Source organism: Danio rerio, chromosome 12, assembly GCF_052040795.2.
Source record: "Danio rerio strain M-AB ecotype USA chromosome 12, GRCz13ab, whole genome shotgun sequence".
Lineage (NCBI taxonomy): Eukaryota > Metazoa > Chordata > Actinopteri > Cypriniformes > Danionidae > Danio > Danio rerio.
Genome location: NC_141032.1, coordinates 32,093,582 through 32,117,144, shown reverse-complemented (window position 1 = coordinate 32,117,144; position 23,563 = coordinate 32,093,582). Strand labels below are relative to the sequence as shown.

Genomic DNA, 23,563 nt, shown 5'->3' with positions numbered 1-23,563 from the left:
ATATAATAGGAAAATGCCTCTAAATTATGCTTATTTTACCAAAATAAAATATGATCATGCCTTGATTTTTATTAAGTAAATTAGTAAGGTCTAACTTTGCATATAAAAAGTATTGTCATTAAACAGAAATAATGTACAATATAGAATATGAAGTCATGATGCAGTGGAAAAATAATTAATACGAGTCGTACACTTTATCAAGATTTTTTGGGTTCATTTTCAATGCCTTCTACTTCATCTTATCTCAGACATGCTCAAAAATGTTAATTTCTGGTGACTGGGCTGGCCAATCCTGGAGCACCTTGACCTTCTTTGCTTTCAGGAACTTTGATGTAGAGGCTGAAGTATTAGAAGGAGAGCTATCCTGCTGAAGAATTTGCCCTCTCCTGTGCTTTGTAATGTAATGGGCTGTTGATGTTGCCATTCACTCTGCAGATCTCTCGCACGCTTCCATTCTGAATGTAACCCCAAAACATTTTTCCTTCACCAAACTTGACTGATTATGTGAGAATCTTGGCTCTATGAGGGTTCCAATAGGACTTTCGCAGTATTTGTAATGATTTTGATGCAGTTCAACAGATGGTTCATCTGAAAAATGTACCCGCTGCCACTTTTCTGAATGATCAACTAGAAGTCAAGTTATTATGTGTTGCTTTTACAACTGGGATCGACAACAAGACTTGTCAGAAAGTGTAGTATGTCCGAGTTCCATTTATACTACTTGCATTCATACTATATAGGACATACTTTTCTAACAGTTGTGTAGTAAGTTCATATTTAAATGTACTACCTACTTGAGGAGTAGGCAATTTCAGACACAGCCCAGATTTTCTGGAGCTCAAGCATCAACACAGACTGTCAGCACTCTCTCAATTGGGTAGTTGTTTCTTAAAATGTTTATACTTTTTAACTTTCAAAATATATGTTCAAAATATCATGTTTCCTACCAATATTTAGTTTTTCTTTATTTTTTTAACAGAACATATCCACTTCTGTTCACGTGAGGTTACATTATCTTCATTAGGTAAGTGACTATTTTTTTTCACCCAAATGTTACTTAGGTTTATGCATAGAAAAAGTGAAGAAAAATATAACAGATACTGCATTATATATATATATATATATATATATATATATATATATATATATATATATATATATATATATATATATATATATATATATATATATATATATATATATATATATATATTATTATTTTTTTTTTTTTTTTTTACAGTAACTGTATGACATGGCATGAATTTTTGATACTTTTATCCACTATAAACTAATAAACAATTGATAGAGGCACACTTCAAACTCATTTGTGTATTTGAGATCTTACAGAATATCATCTGCAGAGAGCACTCAATGGTACTCAATTTTACCGAAATACTCAAGACATAAAGGTGCAAGAGGATTAGGAAGACATTTTACAGGAACTTGGTCTGCATTGTGTGTGTATATATGTCAAATTATTATTTTTTTATTTGTTTGCTTGTTTTTTTTTACTTAATTTCTTTATTAATGTTTAATGTCAATTGTCATTTATTAATGTGTTCAGCTGATAAGTGTTATATGAGAACAATCAGTTTTATTACAAGTTCACATCAATAAAAAAATGTAAAAAACACCACAGTGACGCCCAATACGAAAACTCATTAAATCAACATTAGAATTATTACAAATACTTTAAGGTCCATTATATCATTTTGAAAGCAAGGTTGATTTGATTTTTTTTTATATATTGAAGAGAATATTATAGACTTAAAACAATTCATAATCAACAAAAATATTTACCTATCCATATACACTTAAAATAACAAATTAAATTTAGCAGGTTTGAAATGGAGTGGGATGAAGTGTAATTATTATTTTCCCCATGCCATTACCACATCTTTCCACATCATTCGTCTGTCACAGTATCTACTTTTACATATTTCTTATTTCTTTTTTCATCCTTTTTTACATCTTTTACATATACAGTAGAAGTCAGAATTATTAGCCCCCTTTAAAATTTAGCTCTTTTTAAATATTTCCCAAATTATTTTTTAACACAGCAAAGAAATGTTCATAGTATGTCTAATAATATTTTTTCTTTCGAAGAAATTCTTATATATTTTGTTTCGGCTACAATAAAAGCAGTTTTTATTTTTTTTTTAAACCTTTTAAGGTCAAAAATTTTAGCCCCTTTGGTCACACTGATGGTCCGTTTGTTGAATTTAAGTTACATTCCATCTACATTCCAACAAATTCTTATTAGATTATAAGTAGACTGTTGGATTGGGGTTAGGGTTAGTGTAAGTTGACATGTACATGCTAAGTTTCTTATAGTCAGTTAAATGTATGTTGAAGGAGCAGTATCAACAGATGTTAAGAAAACAGTCTACTAATACTCAAATGGACCATCAAAATAAAGTGTTACTACCCTTTTAAGCAATTTTTTTTTCGATAGTCTACAGAACAAGCCACTGTTATACAATAATTTGCCTAATTACTCTAACCTGCCTAGTTAACCTAATTAACCTTGTTAAGCCTTTATATGTCACTTTAAGCTGTATAGAAGTGTCTTAAAAAATAACTAGTTAAATATTATTTACTGTCATCATGACAAAGATAAAATAAATCAGTTATTAGAAATGAGTTATTAAAACTAATGTTTAGAAATGTGTTGAAAAAATCTGCTCTCTGTTAAACAGAAATTAGGAAAAAAAATAAAAAGAGGGCTAATAATTCTGACTTCAACTGTACATTTAACTCATTATTGGTAAATTTCCTTATCTTTATGGACCCTTTGAAAAAATGCGTTTATTTACCACCTAAAGGGGGGTCTGTTAATGTTACAAGCCAAAAAACTCTAATATGATAGTGTTTAAAATCCTTTATTACAATTAATTTCTGTAATGACATCTATAACTGCACAGTTGACTCTTTACACACTAAACAACCCTAACACTTTGCCCATATCCCACTTCACCAGCAGAAAGTGTTTTGAAATACATGAAAATTTTACATAGAAGTGATACTGTAATTTCAAAAGTACAGTGGTAATGACATTCTCATGTCATTATACTGCACTGACAATTTTTTTTCCTAAGAGGTATGACACACACACACAATTTCTTATCCACTTACCAATGAGCCCTGAATATGCCAGCAGACAGTCAGCATAGTTTTCCTTCAGACACCCTGATATCGAGCGGGCCTCAGGTTGACAGTTAGTGAGGAAGTCAGCTAAACGAGATCTGCAAAAAAATTAAGCAGGAATGAACACGATTCCATAAAGTACATCTCATTAAAAAGACTCAGCATAAAGGTGACAGCCCGGCAGTCCTATTACTGTTACCATCTCTCCTCAGACACCATCTTCCCCACGGACACTTCTTCTGGTTAAATAATTAACTCGCTGGAAAAGTATAGTGAACATCCCAGCACTTTACTTCTTACTCAGTGACATGTTACACAAGCAGTCTTTCATCCTACCTGCAGATGTAGTTGGTCTTGCAGGAGGCTTGCAAGGAGAGACAGTTGGGCTTTTCCTTGTCCTCGTAGGAGCAGGCTGGCACGATGGTCTGACGTCTGCGCTCGGAGCAAGCCGAATGATCCCCGGAGGGGCAGGAGCAGAAAAGCATGCCATAGCTATGCTTCGGTGGCACCTTGTCGAAGAACTGCCGCAGGGCCTTGTGGCACTTGCGCTTGTTACACACTTCAGTAGTGGAGACTCGACTGGTGCAGGGGCTGATGTACAAGGAGCGGTACTTCTTACATGTGTCATTCAGGTTGCAGGCCTTGGCAGCATTCAGGCAGTTGTTGTCCTTGGTAAAGGCCGCTTCACCTATGCAGGCAGAGAGAGAGAGAGAGAGAGAGAGAGTTACAAACACTAGTGGCTGATTTTACTGATGCGAGTGCTGTAAATGTCAGAGAACACTAGCTGAGAGTGGGGCAACTGTTGACCTTTTAGGACTGTGATCGTCCTTTGGCTAAAGTCGTGCCGAACGTGTTCACAGAACTAGAGGCCATGCGTCATCCAGCATGTGGTCTGTGTGAGAGCAACAATACTACTAATTAATATTGACAAGTATGTATTTAAAGTACTAGAAGTTCTCCTGACACAGCTTGATATGAAGATGTACAGTTGAAGTCAGAATTGTTAGCCCTCCTGAATTAAATCTGCTGAATATTTCTTTTCATAATTTACGTTTAAGGAAGAGTATTTTCACCACATTTCTAAACATAACAGTTTTAATAACTGAATTGTTTTATCTTTGTCATGATGACGGTACACAATATTTTACTAAACATTTTTCAAGATACTAGTTTTCACAGGTGGGCTAATAATTATAACTGTAACTGAGGCCAGCTTAGTAGAAGCAAGAAACATAGATCTGAGTCCCGCTCAGAGTTTGGCAAGTAGAACCAGAAGGGTTACACTGCTGCCATTTCCTCAAACGTAAGAGAGGTTTAGTAAGGTGAGTATAAGAAATGCTATTTAATAGGAAAAAGCATTTTTCTCCTAATTAAGGGTTCAATTGGTGTTGTGACCCTTATTGCTAGATTGGTTCCGTAACCCTGATGTGAGTGAGGTTTACAGCGTTGAGTCTACAGGAGGCTGACTAGTATGAGCAAAGTAAGTTAACCTCACTCCACCGGCCTCTAGAGCAGTGGTGGGCAAACTTTTTAGACCCGAGGGCCAGATCAAGTTTTGCAAACCAAGTGAAGGGCCACATGTCAAATCCTTCAAAAAATAACTTTTATTTATAGTGGTAGTATGCATAAAACATGTAATATCGGACAGAAACATGTCACATTTACACAAAACAAATGTTTTTAACTATTATCAATGTTACAAGTCAATTGAATTTGCACTGCTATTTATATTGATCATCACTTATCAATCATGATAAAACAATAAAATAATCTCTTATAAACTATAATAATAATAATAATAATAATAATAATAATAATAATAATAATAATGTAATAATGCGCATTGGGTGTGATCTGCCCCTTAGGTTGTAGTCTTTAAAAACAGCAATACTTTCTTGGCATATTAGACCTACTGCTTACTGTCCGATATTGGTGAAGAAGTATTTTGTTGTCCATTCTTCACCCTGACTCATTTTCCATTCCTTTGCCTGACTTATTTTCAGTCATTAAATTCAGGCATTTTAATATTCGAAAGTGTGTTCTAATTCTACTGATTCTACTACCATGAAATGGCAATACCTTGTATTGCATTAGTAATTTACTAATTCTAAAACCAAACCATTACTCAGAAGCAGCATTTTAAAAACTCCCTCGCGGACCGGATGACAGTGTTCAGCGGGGCGTAGTTTGCTCACCTCTGCTTTAGAGTATGTGGTCTTTAGTATCCTTGTTAGCGCGCTTTCATCGACTTGAATTCCACTCACACTTAAAGAGCTAGTACAAAAAAGTAATTTTAGTAAGCCATAGACTGATTACATTAAAAGTGTGAGCATTACTTCTGCATTAAAATCACTATATATTACTGCATTTACAGTTTAAAACTTGCTTTATATCATAAATTTTTTAGAAGGTCCAACGCGCAGTTCTTTGTTTAAGTCTTAAATCATAGTGATCATGTTTTCTCCAACTTTACACTTTTTGTCCCGATTCACTCTATCCATTTTTCCACCCCTGTGTAATGCCACTGCTATATGATATAAATAAGGTTAGTCTGAATGATAATTTGATGTATTATGCCCGCCATGTTGACAGTATCAGTTATGTAGCCTAATTGTCATCCACAAATCCTCTCCTGCAGCCCCACATATGTGTAGTCCATCTTGTTTGTATATAATTTGGTACATTTTATCCTCAAATACTATGAAATCATGCTAAAATTTGAGAGCATACTGATTTTCACCTAATCTGTACAATGGAAAAAGAATCTCTTTGTGCTTCCACACACAGCAAGACTGGCTTAACCAATGATGCATGCCTGGAATGGAGCCATTTGCTTAACAAGCCAATCGCAGAATGTCCAGGAAACAGTGGCTTTCTTATTTATAACACTTATAACACACACAACTTATAACACTTCTATTTTTTGTGTGTATATAATGTATGTACAGTTAGAGTCAGAATTATTAGTCTCCCTTTAATTTTTTTTCTTTTTAAAATATAAGGCAATTAAAAAAACATTTTAAGGACAAAATTATTAGCCCCTTTAAGCTATATATTTTAGATAGTCTACAAAACAAACCATCATTATACAATAACTTGCCTACTTACCCTAACCTGCCTAGTTAACCTAATTAACATAGTTAAGCCTTTAAATGTCATTTTAAGCTGTATAGAAGTGGCTTGAAAAATATCTAGTCAAATATTATTTACTGTCATCACGGCAAAGATAAAATAAACCAGTTATTAGAAATGAATTATTAAAACTATTATGTTTAGAAATGTGTTGAAAAAATCTACTCTTCGTTAAACAGAAATTGGGGGAAAAAATAAACAGGAGGGCTAATAATGCAGGGGGGCTTACAATTCTGACTTCAACTGTATATACAGTACAATATCATCATTAATTCAAGGCATCATCATTACTCAATGATATATTATCATTACTTGATGAGATATACAGATATACTCTATATCATCATTACTCCTATTCTAAAGTCATGTAATATATCAGAAATCATTCTAATTTGCTGCTCAAGTGACATTATTGTTATCAATGTGCAAACACTAGTGCTGCATAATAATCATAATAATAACGTTTTAAAAAAGAAGCAATTGTTACTAGCACTAAATATTCTACATACAAGCTTATCAACACATCACAAATTCATTACGTGTGTGAAAGTAAAAACAAAACGACTATTTTTTTTTCTAATTTGTGTTTGTTTCTTCAACAGATCCCACACATAATACCTGAAGCACAAGACTCTTTTTAACCCATTTCCAACCAAGAACCGACATCCTGTAGAGCACTGCAATCAAGCATCTAAACACGATTTTATTTTTGTTTAACGTTCAAATGTTTTTGCCTTAAGAACTTCTCTCTCAGCTTCTCCTTTTGTTCCCTTGCTCTCTATCTACACGGCATTCAAGTCTCCTGAACAAACAACCTCAGGTGAATCCTACACTCTCACACATGAATAAGTTCACAACCCTGAAACTCTGTTTGCCTTTTATTTCTCTTCTCTAAGCTGTCTGCTTGCTTTCACACATTCCTACAAGAACACTTACGATGACAGACTCTTCAGCTATAGAGAAAAAACAATATTAGAATTCCCTGTATGTTGTGCTGAGCATTGTAAAGAGAGCTTTGATCATGCACAATGACCGCTCTTAAAGTGTATTTTTGATGACTATCTGAATCTGCACACCATTTGTGTAAAATTAATCATTTTGATTACACAGTTATGAAAAATATTTAGAGTCTACTTGCAGCTAATCTAGATTTATTGGATGTGGGTTTCATATTACATTATATGTGTTTATATTAGTTTTCCTCTTTTTAGGTTTGATAACATATCTTCCAAATATCCAAAAATAATATTGTTGTTTAGAGCATTTTAAATAATAATAATTGGACAGAATAATTAATGTTTTTATATGTTGCAATTGAAAATAGTTTTTTAGGAATATAATATTGTTGATTATTCAATAAGATATTTTGAAGAATGTTGGAAACCAGTAATCATTGACACCTATAGGAAAACAAATATGGTGGTCATGGGGGAGTAAATGATGACAGAATTTGAATTTCCATTTTTGTTTTCAAAATGTTCATGATTCCTTTAAATCTTCTGAAGTTTTGGTATTCTGTTGTTAAAAATGAATATAAACGTCTAAAAACATGGCACCTTTTTTGTTATAAATATAAATAAATCACAAATCCAGAGAAATTAATGCCATTTCTTCCAAAATTCTATTGTCATTTAGAGTATTTAAAATAATAATTGGACAGAATAATATTTTTGTATGTTGCAGTTGAAAATCAGCATATTTTTTACTGAATTTAGCATTGTTAACTGTTAAAGAAGATATTTTAAAGGATGTTGGAAACCAGTAACCATTGACACCTATAGAAAAACAAATATGGTAGTCATTGAAACAATCGAGGGGGAGTAAATGATGACATCATTTTAATTTCCATTTTTGTTTTCAAAATATTGATGGTCCCTTTAAATCTTCTGAAGTTTTGGTATTCTGTTGTCCAAAATGAAAATAAATGTCTGAAAACATGGCTCTATTTTTGTAATAAATACAAATAAATTATAAATCCAGAGAAATTAGGAACTTTAAAAGTGCTCACTTGGTTCAAAATCTGTATGGAGAGGGAATAAAACATAAATAAAACATGATGAAAAAATATTTCTTAATATTAATTATGCAGAAATAATGTGCCACGTACTGTAGCAAGATTACGTAATTCTGATTGGTTTATGTTTTATGCATTACTATTAAATATTGGTTGTCATATATTTCACATTCTACAAATATGTTTGAATAGTCATTTAAATAATAATTATTTAGTGAGCCCCTATTATGAGTTTTTGAAAATAAACCTTCCCTGCAGTGTTTAACACAGCTCTAAGTGAATGAAAACATCCAGCTGAGGGTTAAATCTGAAAGTGCACCGTATTTAAAACTATTGATTCTTCAATGAAATAGTCGACTCAAGAGTCGAACAAGTGAATCGTGTTGGGTTTGGATCTTGTGCCTGAACGCATCGACCTTGATATGGTACATCACCAAATACAGTATGAAGTGCTGGATCCGGTAAAACATGAACACGTTTTTTCTTTCAGACACTAGTGTAGCGCAGGGAATCACGGGACTAATCATGACACAAAAAGAGATTTGGCTAATAATAAATTAATAAAGGGTTAAAGTTCGTTTTCACAACAATACCACAGTATAGCCAACCGCGTGCAGTGTTTGTTCCTGTCATTTTTCCCATTTTTGATACAGAAACCTATGCTGCAATCCGGGATTCATCCGCTGTTTGCTGTTAAAGAAAGGAGCAACAAAGACTATTATGTATTGGAGTTTGTCAGTAACTGTTACAGTTTGGACCAGTTTCTCCTCCAGATCATGTAAGTGTGATTAAAATTGTTGCCTCGTTTTGTGTAGTTTGCAAAATATGTATGTAATTGTGTGTTGTAACTCGTTCCACGCGGCTTGTAATAGTTTATCTATTTCAGATCAGTGCTTGTACTGTATCTCTGTTCAAGTATTGCGTCCAAAACCACGTTGCCATTTGTCATTGCTATGGCCACCATCAGCTGTTCCTCACACGTGCAGCAGAGTCAATTTTCAAAATTGTTTTGACTTTTGCCACTGTGTGGATTAACACTGAATGTGTGTCATTGTGATTACTTGGGGTTAGGTTTAAGAATAGTGTAATATGCTGGTATTTAACAGCATTGCTTTAATGCATTCCTGCATTGGGATCTCACCATCTCACACTGAACCCAGTCGACCAATCACAACAGACTGGGTCATCGGACCATTCACAGCAGTTTAGCCTCACGCAAAGGAGGGGTTTGGAAACAAATGAATCGCTGAACGAATCATACGTGAGTCATTGGTATATTTAGGTAAAAATAAATGCATATTATAAAACAGTGTTTTTTTAAACATTGCATGCATATCATAATATGGGCTTTTTAATAATGCCAAAATACCTTTGACCTATCAAAATCAACTATCAAGTGAGGCATGTAATGAGTGAGGATATTTTTCTTTTTGTTAATGGTGACTCAACGTTCTTTCCTCTCTACTGCTTCTCGCATCAGTAACTCAGCGTTTATTTATTTATTTATTTTTGGTTTGTTTTTTAAATGCGCTGCAGCTTTTGCATGTGCATGGAAGGCTGCATTTTGCAATTATGTGTTTTGATGAGGAATTTGTGCTTATTGTGGGCTTTCGTGAGCTGCTAGGATGTGATTAAATTTGAACGCAGCCTCGATCCTTGAGGTTAATCACCTATTACAAAAGCCATTACTTACGTTTGACAAGCACGTTGACATGAGGCTGAAGGTTGCTGGAGGGATGTTTAATAGTTGATTAGAAGTTGCAGTCATGTTCATATTCTACACTGATCCCTCAGCCTCGTTTATAAACAACGCAATATTCATTTATTATGGTACATCATTAAAATAACAATGGCTACTCTACAAGCACAGGACTGCTGTGACATTTAATGGCTGGAAAAACATATCAGACTAAGTGTCAGCTATTATATTATATTATATTATATTATATTATATTATATTATACAACCTTAAATCACAAAAAGTTGGGACAGTTTGGAAAATGTGGAAATTTATGGAAAGTAGTGATTTCCAAATTTACTTCTTGTGACTCGTATTCCACTGCAGACAAAACGAACACAAAATATTTCATTTTTTGTCTGGTCAAGTTAATTTTATTTGTAAATATACATCCTTTCCTGTCATTCAGACCTACAACACATTCCAAAAAAAGTTGGGACAGGAGCAATTTAGGGCTAGTATTCAGGTGACTTGGTTAAATGATGTGATTTGAAGCAGGTGATGTCAACAGGTGATTGTGATTATAATTTGGTACAAAAGCAGCATCCAAGAAAGGGTAGTCCTTTAGGAGCAAAGATGGGCAGAGGATACGTGAAAATTATTGAAATGATTAAACACAATGTTCCTCAAAGACAGATAGGAAGACACTTACTGTTGATATTTCACCTTCAATAGCGCAATAAGTAGTAAAACTATTCAAGGAATCAGGAGAAATATCAATGCGTAAAGGACAAGGGTGTAAGCCTAAGCTGAACAACCGTCATCTCCGATCCCAAGAATCATCATTTATCTATAGATCATATTAATTTTGTCATGTCATTGGCTCATGAACATTTCTTGCTTGTTATCAATAAAATTTCATAACTGTAACAAGAGGCAATTCAATTACAACTTATTGTTAAAATGGCTGTCATAATATTATTTATCAATATGTGGCTTTTTTTGTATTCTTGGAAGCTTTAGAAATTAAAAATGTAAAACAGGAAATGCATTGAGACCATTATTTTTATTTGCATCCCTCAAAATGATCTATAAGCGATATCAACACATGGGCTCAGAACTACTTTGGCAAACCTTTGTCAAGTACCACAATATGTAGTAACATCCACAAATGCCAGTTAAAACTATACTGTCCCAAAAGGAAGCCCTAAGTTAACAGTGTCCATAAGCCTCTTCGACTTCTCTGGGCTTGGAGGCATCTGGGATGGACCATCACACAGTAGAAACATTTATTGTGGTCAGTCAAATCATTATTTCAGGTATTTTCTGCGAAAAGTGGATGCCGTGTGCTCTGAACCAAAGAAAAAAAGTATCATCCAGACTGTTACATCTAAAAATCAGGGTCTTTGAAGGTATGCGGTTGTGTCAGTGCATTAGGCAATTGGTAACTTGCACTTCTGTGATGGCACCATTAAGGCTGAAGAGCACATAGAGATTTTGAAGCACAATATGCTGCCTTCTTTTCCAGGGACGTCCATGGGTATTTCAACAAGACAATGCAAAACCACTTTCTGCACACATTAGAATGTGTATACAGAAGAGTATACAGGTACTTGACTGGCCTGCCTGCAGTCCCGGCCTGTCCCTAAATAAAGAATGTGTGGTGCATTTTGAAGCAAAAAATTCAACAATGTTGTGTTGCCCACCTTAAGACTTGTTTGTTGGAAGAATGGGACACCTGAAACAATTAAACACTTTGTGTCTTCAGTCCCTAAATGTACTGAATTGTTTCCTCCTTTTATTTTCTTCCATTTCTTCTTCCTCTGTAATTTCTTTGTTTTCTATCCTCGTGATTTTTCATTCCTTTGATTTTCTTCTTTTCTTCAATCCGTCCTTACTTCTATGCTTATTCATTTATCTGTTTATGCTTTCTTCTGTTCACCTTGCCTTTATTATTTTGATGTTCTTTCAGTTTACATTTGTTCAATATTGTTTGCTAACGTTTCACTACATTCATTACTAACGTTGTTCAACAAGTCCCTTAATCCCATATTTTAGAACTCATTCATTTGTTTTCCTTCAGCTTAGTCCCTTTATTAACCTGGGGGGGGCCAAGCAGAATGAACCACCAACTTATCCAGCAAATGTTTTATGCAGCAGATGCCCTTCCAGATGCAACCAAACACTGGGAAACACCCATACACTCTTGCATTCACACTCATACACTACGGCTAATTTAGTTTACCCAATTCACTTAAAGCACATGTCTTTGGACTGTGGGGAAAACTAGAGCACCTGGAGGAAACCCATGCAAACACAGGAAGAACATGCAAACTCCACACAAAAATGCTAACTGTCCCAGCCAGGACTTGAACCAGTGACCTTTTTCCTGTGAGGCGATCGTGCTACCCACTGAGCCATCGTGAAGCCTACACTTTATAATATTATATAAAATATTATATAAAACTTTTTTTTTATATATAAATTTTTGAAAAATAGGTTGTTTCATTCCAATTTTGGTTAACTAATACTGTTATATACGGTAAAAAAATGCTGTTTTTCCAAATTGGGGTTCAAACAGAGGCATTGCCATATCCTTATGCCTGTAGATAATGTAATTGTTTTTTTTTCCCCTCAGTGCATTGAGTGTGTGTATATAATGACCTCAGCTTATGCTCTCCAGTGTCTTTTGTTTGCCAGAGGCTACTTGGACTGCGATCCTGGCTGTGTGCGATTCAGAGTGCTCCAGTGTGCCATCAAATAATGAGCAACTGTGTTGTGTGTGTGTTGATGCAGGCCTTGTGCTCAGGCAGCAGAGCTCTGTTGTTTATTGCTCTTTGAGTGCAGGAGAATAATAAGTGAGTCTTCAGTCTCTTCCTTAAGTGGCCTGAGAGATTGGGAGCTGCAGACACAGAAAGTGCTGATGGCAGAGACCTGGAGCTTTTCTGCCGGATGCTTAATAATCTCACAGCTTTCCTCCAATCCAATAAAAACACATGCCACTGCAGCAAATCAAATCATACCAGAACTCAACCTCCATAATTGATCTCCACTCTGTGTTGCTCTGCATCTGCTGCTGCTCCCTCTCTCAGTCTCTCTCTTTCTCTCTCTCTCTCTGTCTCTGCCATCTGCACACTCTCGCTTTCTTCTAGCCTTTTCATCCATCTCTGTTCATTTCCCCACACTTTTCTTTCATTCTTCCTGCTGCCATGCTTGCTTTCTTCTTCATGCCTTCTCTTTCCCTTTTCCTTACTCTAATTTATTTTTTTCCCATTTTCTCTTGAAAACATCCTTTCCTTTTTTTTTCTTTATTTCTGAATTTTTTTGCATTTTTTTATTTATTTAACAGGGACAATGCTCATTAATAAACAGTAGAACTGTATATAAGCCAGAGTTAGCCACAAGGGCTAATTTTCATCTGTTGCCCCATGCCAGATTTTAAAAAGGCAACCTAAAATCAAAAAACACATCATCACAGATACAAAAACAGTAAAAGTTACACAGGACAAAGGGATAAAACATGTAATAAGAATTTCTTAAAATGTTAGTCAAAAGAATTACACTTGATTACAAATTTGATTTGCTTTCAGCCATTTCTTGTACTTGTACTTTAATGTTGAATAATTTGTAACACCCCTTAAATCCATAGGAAGTATGTTTCAGAAATGACTGGCCCTAACTGAGAAGACTGATCATGCAAAATTTGTATGCCTACTGCAAAGCACAGTCTCCCCTGGTAACAAATCGCGTTGCTTGACCATTATTATTCTTGTTTGTCACAAACTCACATAATGGAGGAGGAGCATTTCCATTTAAAATTGTAAAAATCATACAAGCGTCAGCCAAATATTTTATATTATCAAAGCTCAATAAATAGTGTTTTTGTATTATATTACAATCATGATACCTAATAGTCTTCTAAACAAGTCTTTAAGTGCCTGTTTATAAAGTGATTCAACTGATTTTAAAACTGTTTTACTGGTGTGTGACCAAGTAGTAAGAGAATATTTAATATAAGTAAAAATGGAGTGCATAAAAAGTTTTGCTGCTTCTTTAGTCAAGTAAGGTCATTGATGCCTGAAGTTGGCCAGATTAAATGTAACAATTTTAGTGACCTTCTTGGCATACTTTTGAAATGTCAATAATGAATCTAAAATTTGACCATCCTTCTTTCTTTCTTTCTTTCTTTCTTTCTTTCTTTCTTTCTTTCTTTCTTATTATTCCAATTTGTTTTTTATTTCTATTTTACGTTCTGAAAATTGCAAAAAACTAGAGTTACCATGAGGTAAGATTTGCTTGTTCTTAATTTTTTTCCCCCAGTTTTTTTCCATTTTTCCTGCATGTATTTTCCCTTCATTTCTTTTTTTTCCCTTTCTTTCAGTTTTCCTTTTTTTATTTTATCTCTGTATATTTTATTTTTTGTCATTCGTCTTGTATCTCCTAATTTCTTCTTTCTCTTTGCTTCCCTCTTTTCCCTTCTTGCTGTATTTTTCTTTAGTTTACTACTTTCATTCATTCTTTTATTTTTCCGTTTACTTTCTTTTTATGCTCTTTCTTCATTGTTCCTCCTTAATATCCTTTCACTTTCCTTATAAAATAATTTCACCTGATTTTCTTTTTTCTCACTTGTTTAATTAATTTAAGGGGCAGCGCGGAGGCACAGTGGGTGGCATAATTACCTCACAGCAAGAAGGTCGCTGGTTTGAGTCCTGGCTGAGTCAATTGGCAAATTTGGCATTTTGTGTTTGCATGTTTTCCCTGTGTTCACGTGGGTTTCCTCCGGGTGCTCCGGTTTCCCACACAGTTCCAAGACATGTGGTATAGGTGAATTGAATAAGCTAAATTGTTTGTAGTGTAAGTATGTAAATGAGTGTGTATGGATGATTCCCAGTGATGGGTTGCAGCTAGAAATGCATTGGCGCCTTTAAAAAATGCTGGATAAGTTGGTGGTTCATTCCGCTGTGGTGACCCCAGATTAATAAAGGGACTAAGCCGAAAAGAAAATGAATAAATAATTAATTTAAACTTTCTATCTTTCTTTCTTTCTTTCTTTTTTCTTCTTTTTTTTTTTTTTTTTTTTTTGCAATTAGAGCATTTTAAAATAACGTTTCTAATCAAATTCCCCCTCAATTACATTATCTGGTCTATTCTATTTTTATAGCACTGTTTGTGTTCTCAATTTTAGAGCAGAAAAACAAACATTGGAGAAACTTCAGTTAAACATAAACTGAGAACTCCATTAAGTCTCATGAGCTGTGAAAGAGCAATAAAATTTCTCTTTGCGTAGTTCAAACTATAGGGCAATTCTTCTAAGAAATGAAGCTAATGAGTCGACCAGACCGGAACCTTTCATCAATTAATGAAAATGCCGTCGCAGCACAATGAGGGTTTGTGAGAAGATGAACCCTCTCTGACCATCTCAGGGCTCTTAAATAAAGAGAGAACTGCTAGTTAAACAACAGTGTGAGCTCTGTGTAAAAAGACTATCCGCTTAAACGGCTGTCCAGGGACCTTTAATGGCCCTCTGAAGTGATGCCTGCCAATGGCTGAACTCTAGAGCAGTGCTTTAAGGGAATTAACCAGTCCAATTGATATTTGAAAATATCCAGTGGATGCAGAGTCTATTGATTTATTGATGGGTGTCTCTTACCCAAAAGGAATTAATGAACGCGCTGATCCGTGTATGTTTACAGAGCTGATCCATCTGGAGCCGAAGCAGCTCTCCATGAAAAGAGCGGCAGTTGGAAGAAGCGTCCATCAAGCGACTGACGAGGTGAAAAGCTGAACATCTTTATAATGAAATTTACATTAGCTGACTTCTCTTCAGTGATCATGCAATCAAATGTCTTCAAGATGAGGATGAAATGATAGCTGGCTTCGCAAACACGCTTTCAATTAACTTCCTCTCGGTGCGTAGTCCTTAGTCAAACAAGCATGGATATGTTGCTTCATCAAGCAGTATTTTTGTAGTAAAATAACAAATATTTAAATGTCAGACCTGCTGTGTGTTGGTGATATTAATCCAATATCAATAGTGGTAACTTACCTGGAGTAATTATTTACATCTAAAAATATATAATTATATTTTGATGGCAAAATTATTAGCCCTTTTGTCTGTTTTTTATTACTTTTTATCTATATCCTGAGTGATGTTTAATGGTAAGTAAATGTTCACAGTATTTTCCATATTTTTATTTGATTCTGAAGAAAGTCTTATTTGTTTTTAAATTTTTTAAAACAATTTTTAAGCTCAATATAAATAGCCCCTTTAAGAAATTTATTTTATTAGTTGGTTACAGAAAAAAATCACTGTTGTTCATTTGCTTTATTAACCGAACTTGCAGATTTAACCTGATTAACCTATGGCCCAATCTCAATTGCACCCCTTACTCCTTTCCCTTACCTTTACCCCTTGTTTTACGCTATCAAGTGATGTAATGTGTATATACAGCACATTTATTGTGTATGGCAATACACCCAAAGCACTTTACAGTCATGAGGGAGGTCTCTCCACACCACAAACAGTGTGCGCCCACTTGGATAATGCGACGGCAGGACAATGGCGCCGGTGCGCTCACAATACACCAGCTATAGGTGCAGTGGAGAGAGAGTGATAGAGGCAATTCTGTGGATCAGGGTTGATTGTGAGGTCATGATGGATAAGGGTCGATGGAGGGAATTTGACCAGGACACCAGGGTTACTCCCCTACTCTTTACGAGAAGTGCCATGACCAAAGAGTCAGGACCTTGGTTTAATGTATCATTCGAAAGATGGTGCTCACTAACAGTATAGTGTGCCCTTCACTTTATTGGGGCATTGGGACTCACACAGACCGCAGGTTGAGCGGCCCCTGCTGGCCTCACTAACACCACTTCCAACAGCAACCTAGTTTTCCCATGTAGTCTACTGACCAGGCTCAGCCCTGCTTAGTTTCACTGAGTGACCGGTCTTGGTGAAATGGCTGTGAGGTCTCTTTAGCCTGAAGGTGTAGGGCTAAAAGGAATAGATTGATAGACCTTGAAACTGAGATTTTCCAGGACCACACTCGAAACTGAGGAGTACAAAAGTTCCAGAATAAAGCAGCTGCAACACGCAAGTGAGGAGATGCACAAAGTAGGTTTTTTTTGGCATTATTACGAATTTTTACAACTAACAAGCACATGTTTTAATACAATCATAACACCGTTCATATTTTACGCTCATGCTTTTAAAAAAATGAAAAAACAACAACAAAAAAAATAAAAAAATACCATTCACCATCTATAATCCATAATAATAATTCCTGTGGTAGTCCTACAACATAATTTCACATCTGACACTCGATGACAATTGAATACCCTGTCAGAAACGTCTAGTGGCTGGGAATAAGCTTTTTACAGTGTCTGGTAGGTTAAGTTCATTTTGCTTTTGTGTGTTTACATAGATAAATATGGCCACGGTGTAAACTCACAGTACAGTTACAAGCTTATTACCACATTATATCATTATGATACCATGATTCATTGTCTTTGGGGATTTCCTGAAATTAAATACCAAAAAATAACACAACTGGAATAACTACAGCAGTCACCATCGTCGATCTCATAAGAAGTAAGAGCCCGTGATGACATATGAAGACGTATGCAGGTGTTGTTGATCTCACATGAAGAGATCACAATGATATATGATGATGTATGCAGGTGTTGTAGTGCTGTCCCAATTTTTAGGGGTAAATTTTGAAGGCCCTCCCCTTCACACACTGATTTAAGGGCCAATGGGAAGGGGTAAAAATTGAATTCTGATCGAGCCCTAGTTAAGTCTTTAAATTTTAATAACTAAAAGAACTTTATATATGGTTTTAAAATAATACAAATAAAATAAATGGAAAACTTAAAATAACTAAAACCGAAATAAAAATATTCCAAGAATTAATAAAATAAAAAAAATACAAAAACTTTTGTTTTAGCTAAAATGGAAATAAAAACAGTCACTAATTTATACTCAACGACACATAGTGGCAAAGAAAACTACTCAACTTACTCATTTTAGAAAATATGTTTAACTTTAACTGTTGTTCAGTAATACCCTGTAGCATATTTTACAGCTAGTTTTTCCCTGTGGCCGTATTCGTAGGATCGTAGGAGTATTGAGTATGTTAAAGTGGTTTTGGTGACACTACATTTTAGTTTACGCTAGGGATTTTGAACTGCTGACCCCTCACAGGCTGAGGTAATGTACACTAGTCAGTTCCTGTCATTGCCGTTAGCTTAGTATGATCTCAAATAATGACCAGAGCCAGAGGGATTTGAGGGTCATTGATACTCCAGTGGTACAGTGAAATTCCAGCAACGTCTTGGAGATTTAGCTGCTATTGTAACAGTGACAATAGAGTGAGTCCCATGGCTGCTGGATGTCTGACTGTGTGTTTTGTAAGTGAGAGTCTGAAAGCTCTTAGGAGCTAAACACTGTGTGCTAAACAGAGTAAATGATGACTAGCGGCTATATGTGTGTGTAGCTGTGCATGTCCAACCGCCAAGCAATTAAACTGCATAAAATCTCCCGAGTGTAATTAATATAGAGTACAGTGTTGATGGCTTTCAATCCGGAAAAAAAATCAATGTCTAATAAGACATAAAACTGGTATTTGATGTTTTACCATCAACAACTGCCAAGTAATTTCCCTCTGGGGCTCTGCCTTCAATTTACATACATTAGCAGTGAAACATACAAGCCACTATTTATTAATCTTTGAGGAAATGGAGCCAAGACTGAGGCATTAATAAATTGAAAAGAAAAAGCAATGCATGTGGGGTGTAAAATGAGCACTCGCTGAGTGCCAAATGTCAAAATTGCCTTTGGCAACTAAATAATACACAGATACTAGTCTGGTTGCTTTATAAGGAACTACAAGACAAGACTTGATTTAATCTGAACTGAAAGAATGATCGTCTGACCTTCAATTATGGGAGAGATTTAATTCGAAGGTCTGTTTAGTTTTTGTTATGTTTTCATTCATAGGTGTGGTTTTAAATCTTTAAAGACTGAAACATGGATTCAACTGATTTGTTAACCCAGGCTAATTCAAAAGGGTTACTCTACTAAGTTTCAGCAAAGCCACAAAAAACGTCTGGGTGAAATGATACAATTTACAATATTTATAATTACAGGGGACACATAATCTAATAATAAAGGTGTGTACACTGTAAATGTAATAAGTTGACCTTACTTGGAAAAATTGAGGAAACTGATAGCCTTAAAATCTCAAAGTAGTGTATTAATTTTAAGTGAGCATAACTCAAAAGAGTTTGTATTAACAACTTCCTAATAAAGCAAACTTCAGTACCGTTGACTCAAAATAATTAGTTGTGTTAACTTCTTATTGGTGTTCACATTAATAGGAACATATTAGGAAACCGATGGCCTTAAAATTATCAAGTAGCTGAACTAAAACATTAAAGTAAAGACAAAAACCAAAGCCTTACTTACTCACTCCCAGGGCCATTTATATCGAAGTAGATATTTAGCCGCACCATGTTGGTGTTTTTGTAACATCTAATTTTTTACAAGGCGAATCGCCTGCCCAATGCTCATTCCCCACCAGGATGACCAGGACATACACACATATACACTACAGACAATTTAGCTTAACCAATTCACTTATAACTCCTCACAGAAATGCCAACTGACCCAGCTGGGGTTCGAACCAGTGAACTTTTTGAGGCTAATCACTGCGCCACCTTGATTCACCATTCTTTATGATTAGCATTAACAAATCAAGATTACTTGGATTTATTTAGTTTAACAAATTAGTGTGCTAAAAAGTTGGGATTACTTGTTTAAATATTGAGAGGTCAACAAACATAATAAGTGAACTGCACTTCATTTCATTAAAGAGAACAGCTATTGCGTTTTACAGTGTGGTTCTTTAACAATACAATAAAACTCAAAGCATTTTAACTTTCTGCATGATTTGCAAAGGAATATATTTGTGTCACATATCTTTTTGTCTCCTATACATTTCTGGCATAGTTTGCTTTGTTGGATTACATGGTATGCAGTTGTACTGTATTTGCTATTTTTAAATTTTATTTATTTATTTGTCTGATGAAACATGCTTCAGCAAAAGAGCTAAAACCATGTGAAAACAGACTTAAATTTAGGCATGGATTTAGATTTTAGATTTTATGTAGCATATTGGTATCTTTTTTAGCTTAAACATCACCCTCTTGTGGACATGTCATCTGAAAAATCCAGTAAAATATACAGAGAGCTGTCAAAACAGCAATCAGCTTTTGTCGAAACATAGCTAGGATAAGGGATTTCCAATATGCTTGTTTGGAATGCACATGTTTGGTAATTAGGCCAAGGAAACAGACCACACACGAGCAATCTCAAGAGCTCTTGGTAAATAGTTTCATCAAATGTTACAAATTAAAGCCTTGGCCTTTGTCTTTTTTTTTTTTTAGTTTGCTATTTATTGGCCCTGCTGTTGTAGCTCAACTTATTATAAAGACTATTGCAATGATATACGCATCTATCATGGAAAAAAAAAGTCTTTGTCAGCATTCTACTTTCAGGATGTTTATGACGGCCATGTTTCAGCTACTGCATAAAAACATACAACATCCAGTTGATGAAGCTTGCTTACTCTCATTGACTATTGCAGATAAATACTAAACGTGCCACAACTAGGAGCAGTAAAATAAACATACCACACCACAATGTGTGACACAAACACAATACAGTTATGACATCCTATCTTGCAGAGTGTGCCAGCTTTAGCTGTTGTTATGCATGTTTTGAAATACCACATGAGAAATGAGTGATGGAAACCCCAGATTTTGAACAAAAATCCCTTGTTAAAAAAGATGTGAATAAGGGAATTTAAAAACACCAGTGCGACTAATCAGCTGTTTCCTCTGATGATCCTTTGTTTACTGTTGGTTACCAATATTTCAATCAGTCCCTCTAATTTAAAGAAACTGCACCTAATTTTCATTTAGATTTATTTTTTATTTTTTGGTGAACTTGAAAAGATTTGCTGCACGTTGGGATGGAAACCAGCAGTTGACTGTTTTGACTGAGATCCAGTTTTAATTAATAGCCAGGGTCCCTGGTTAGTGTATACTTGTATGTAATATGGTACTATCACTGGTATTAAAATGCAATATTTTGTCCATATACACTTACTGGCCAATTTATTAGGTACACCTTACTAGTACTGGGTTGGGCCCTCTTTTGCCTTCAGAACTGCTTTCATTCTTTGTGGCATAGACTCAACAATATACTGGAACTATTCCTCAGAGATTTTGGTCCATTGACATGATAGCATCACGCAGTTTCTGCAGATCTGTCGGCTGCACATCCATGATGCGAATCTCCAGTTCCACCACACCCCAAAGGTGCTCTAGTGGATTGAGATCTGGCGACTGTGGAGGCTATTTGAGCACAGTGTTTTCATTTTTTCAGACCATTCTCTGTAAACCCTAGAAATGGTTGTGTGAAAATCCCATTACATCAACAGTTTCTGAAATACTCAGACCAGCCAGTTTGGCACCATCAAAGTCACTTAAATCACCTTTCTTCCTCATTCTGATGCTCTGTTTGAACTGCAGCAGATCGCCTTGACCATGTCTACATTCCTTAATCCATTGAGTTGCTGACATGTGATTGGCTGGTTAGCAATTTGAGCTAAGCAGTTGGACAGGTGTACCTAATAAAGTGGCTGGTGAGTGTATAATATATATTTATATTTAAATATATTTATGTTTAATAGTATTTTATATTGTACATTTATATTATTGACTTATAACTCACTTGTCCTTTAACAGTTTAAGCTTTTCCAGAAGTGGAATTTTATGTGATCTTGCCTAGAATTATCCAAATGATGTGGTGTGCTATAAATATTTAATGGTCCTTTAAACAGTGCTATTAAATTAACCCCCACCCCCTATTATTTCTAACTGAACATGTTTAATTGCAAAGCTTATAAATATTTTTTTCCAAATCTATCAATCGTTGAGAGATACAAAATCCATTTTAGTCCCTGCGTTCGTTCTTTTCTGCCACACCTCCATTTGTCAGCATTCTAGCATTCAAAAGCGACACACAAACACAGAAGCTCTCTCCAAATCTGACTTGTGTGGTCACGCTCATAGAAGCTTTCCATAAAAAGAGCCTGAATGGTGGAGGAGACAGAAAAGGCAGCTAAAGTGAGCAACAGAGATGTGATAAATCCACAGCTGAATGCAGGCACACTTTTAAAAGACAGGCAGGGGGGAGGGGGGTGGGAGGGTGGTTGCGTTCGACTCCTATTCACATTCCCACAATATTGGACTCCGGAAATGATAACTATAGGCTTCATACATCACAAACACTGAAGCACACATTCACAGCAGGAGATCAGTCCTAGGGGACCGACAGCATAGAGCTGTCAACCAAGCCCATTACAATAAAGGATTTCCTCTTTCTCTCGCTAGGCTTCACTCCAAAATCCACTCCTAAGGATTTGTATTATATATGTTTGACAGCCAATACACTATTCAATTGGGACTCTTCCTTCTGCTTGTGGGAGTCTTTCTCTGTTTTTTTTTTTTTGTTGTTTTTTTTTGAGTGTGTGTGGTGGGTCATTGTATGTCCTTAATCTCAGAGCTGACGGATGACATGACTTTGGATGACCTGAAACGGTACGGGGACACAGACTCAGAAAGTACCGCAGTGCCAGCACTTTATGATCAGTTAAAAAACAAACACATACACACACACAAAGCCAGTGCTGCCACTTTCTTACTGCGCATCAAATATCAAGTTTGTGATGTGAAAATGTGAAGAGTTGTGCTGTTTGTGCGATGCTCTGGTTTAATTATGTCTGGTTACTATTGCTAAGGTTTTGTTATGGGACGATCAATGATGTACAGATACTGGTGATACCAATGTTTCAAATATTATGACCCAAAGCATGTCATGTCCCTTTCAAACGTGTTGGGGAGTGAAACTGAGCAAAAATAAAGATCATTGAACTACACTGTAGGCATGGTAGTGGGTTTGAAATAAATGATTCTTTAATTCTGAGGTAACTGAGACTCCATTCAAAGAGCTTATTTGATTAAAGGATTACAGTAGTTCACCCTAAAATGAACGTTCTGTTATTGATTATTTGCCCTTGTGTTGTTTTAATCCTGAGATCTTCGTTCCTCAGAACACAAATTAACATATTTAGATGAAATCTGAGAGCTCACTCATCCTCAATAGACAGCAACTGTCTTCAGATAGTCCAAGTCCAGAAATGGTACAAAAAGCATTGTCAAAACATTCTATGTGAATTCAGTGGTTTAACTGTAATCATGAACCATGATTAAGGACGAGGATTGAATGTTCAGTTGAAGTCAGAATTGTTAGTCCCCCTGAATTATTAGGCCCGTTTATCTTGAAACTAAAATAGTAGACTGGGCTTAAAAGTTTGTGTGCATATACCCCATTTAAAAGCATAAGGGAATAAAAAAAGAACAACCATGAATCACAAAATATGCAAAAGTGTTAACTTACAGATATATTTTACAATGTATTGGTACTGACCATTTATTTCTCAGTGTAAACGGTGTGCTTAAGAATA

At 35.3% G+C, this 23,563-nt stretch overlaps 1 protein-coding gene and 1 long non-coding RNA gene across 2 annotated transcripts in view; one reads left to right on the top strand and one right to left on the bottom strand.

The window, feature by feature from the left end:
- Positions 1-23,563, top strand: part of LOC147834503 (uncharacterized) — a 755,156-nt gene that overhangs the window by 592,075 nt on the left and 139,518 nt on the right. The window lies entirely within an intron of this gene.
- gfra1b (gdnf family receptor alpha 1b) overlaps positions 1-23,563 on the bottom strand; it is a 53,857-nt gene that overhangs the window by 13,195 nt on the left and 17,099 nt on the right. The window contains 2 exon segments of the mRNA NM_131731.1: positions 3,136-3,245; positions 3,484-3,835. Of these exon segments, the coding sequence (NP_571806.1) occupies positions 3,136-3,245; positions 3,484-3,835 (462 nt within the window).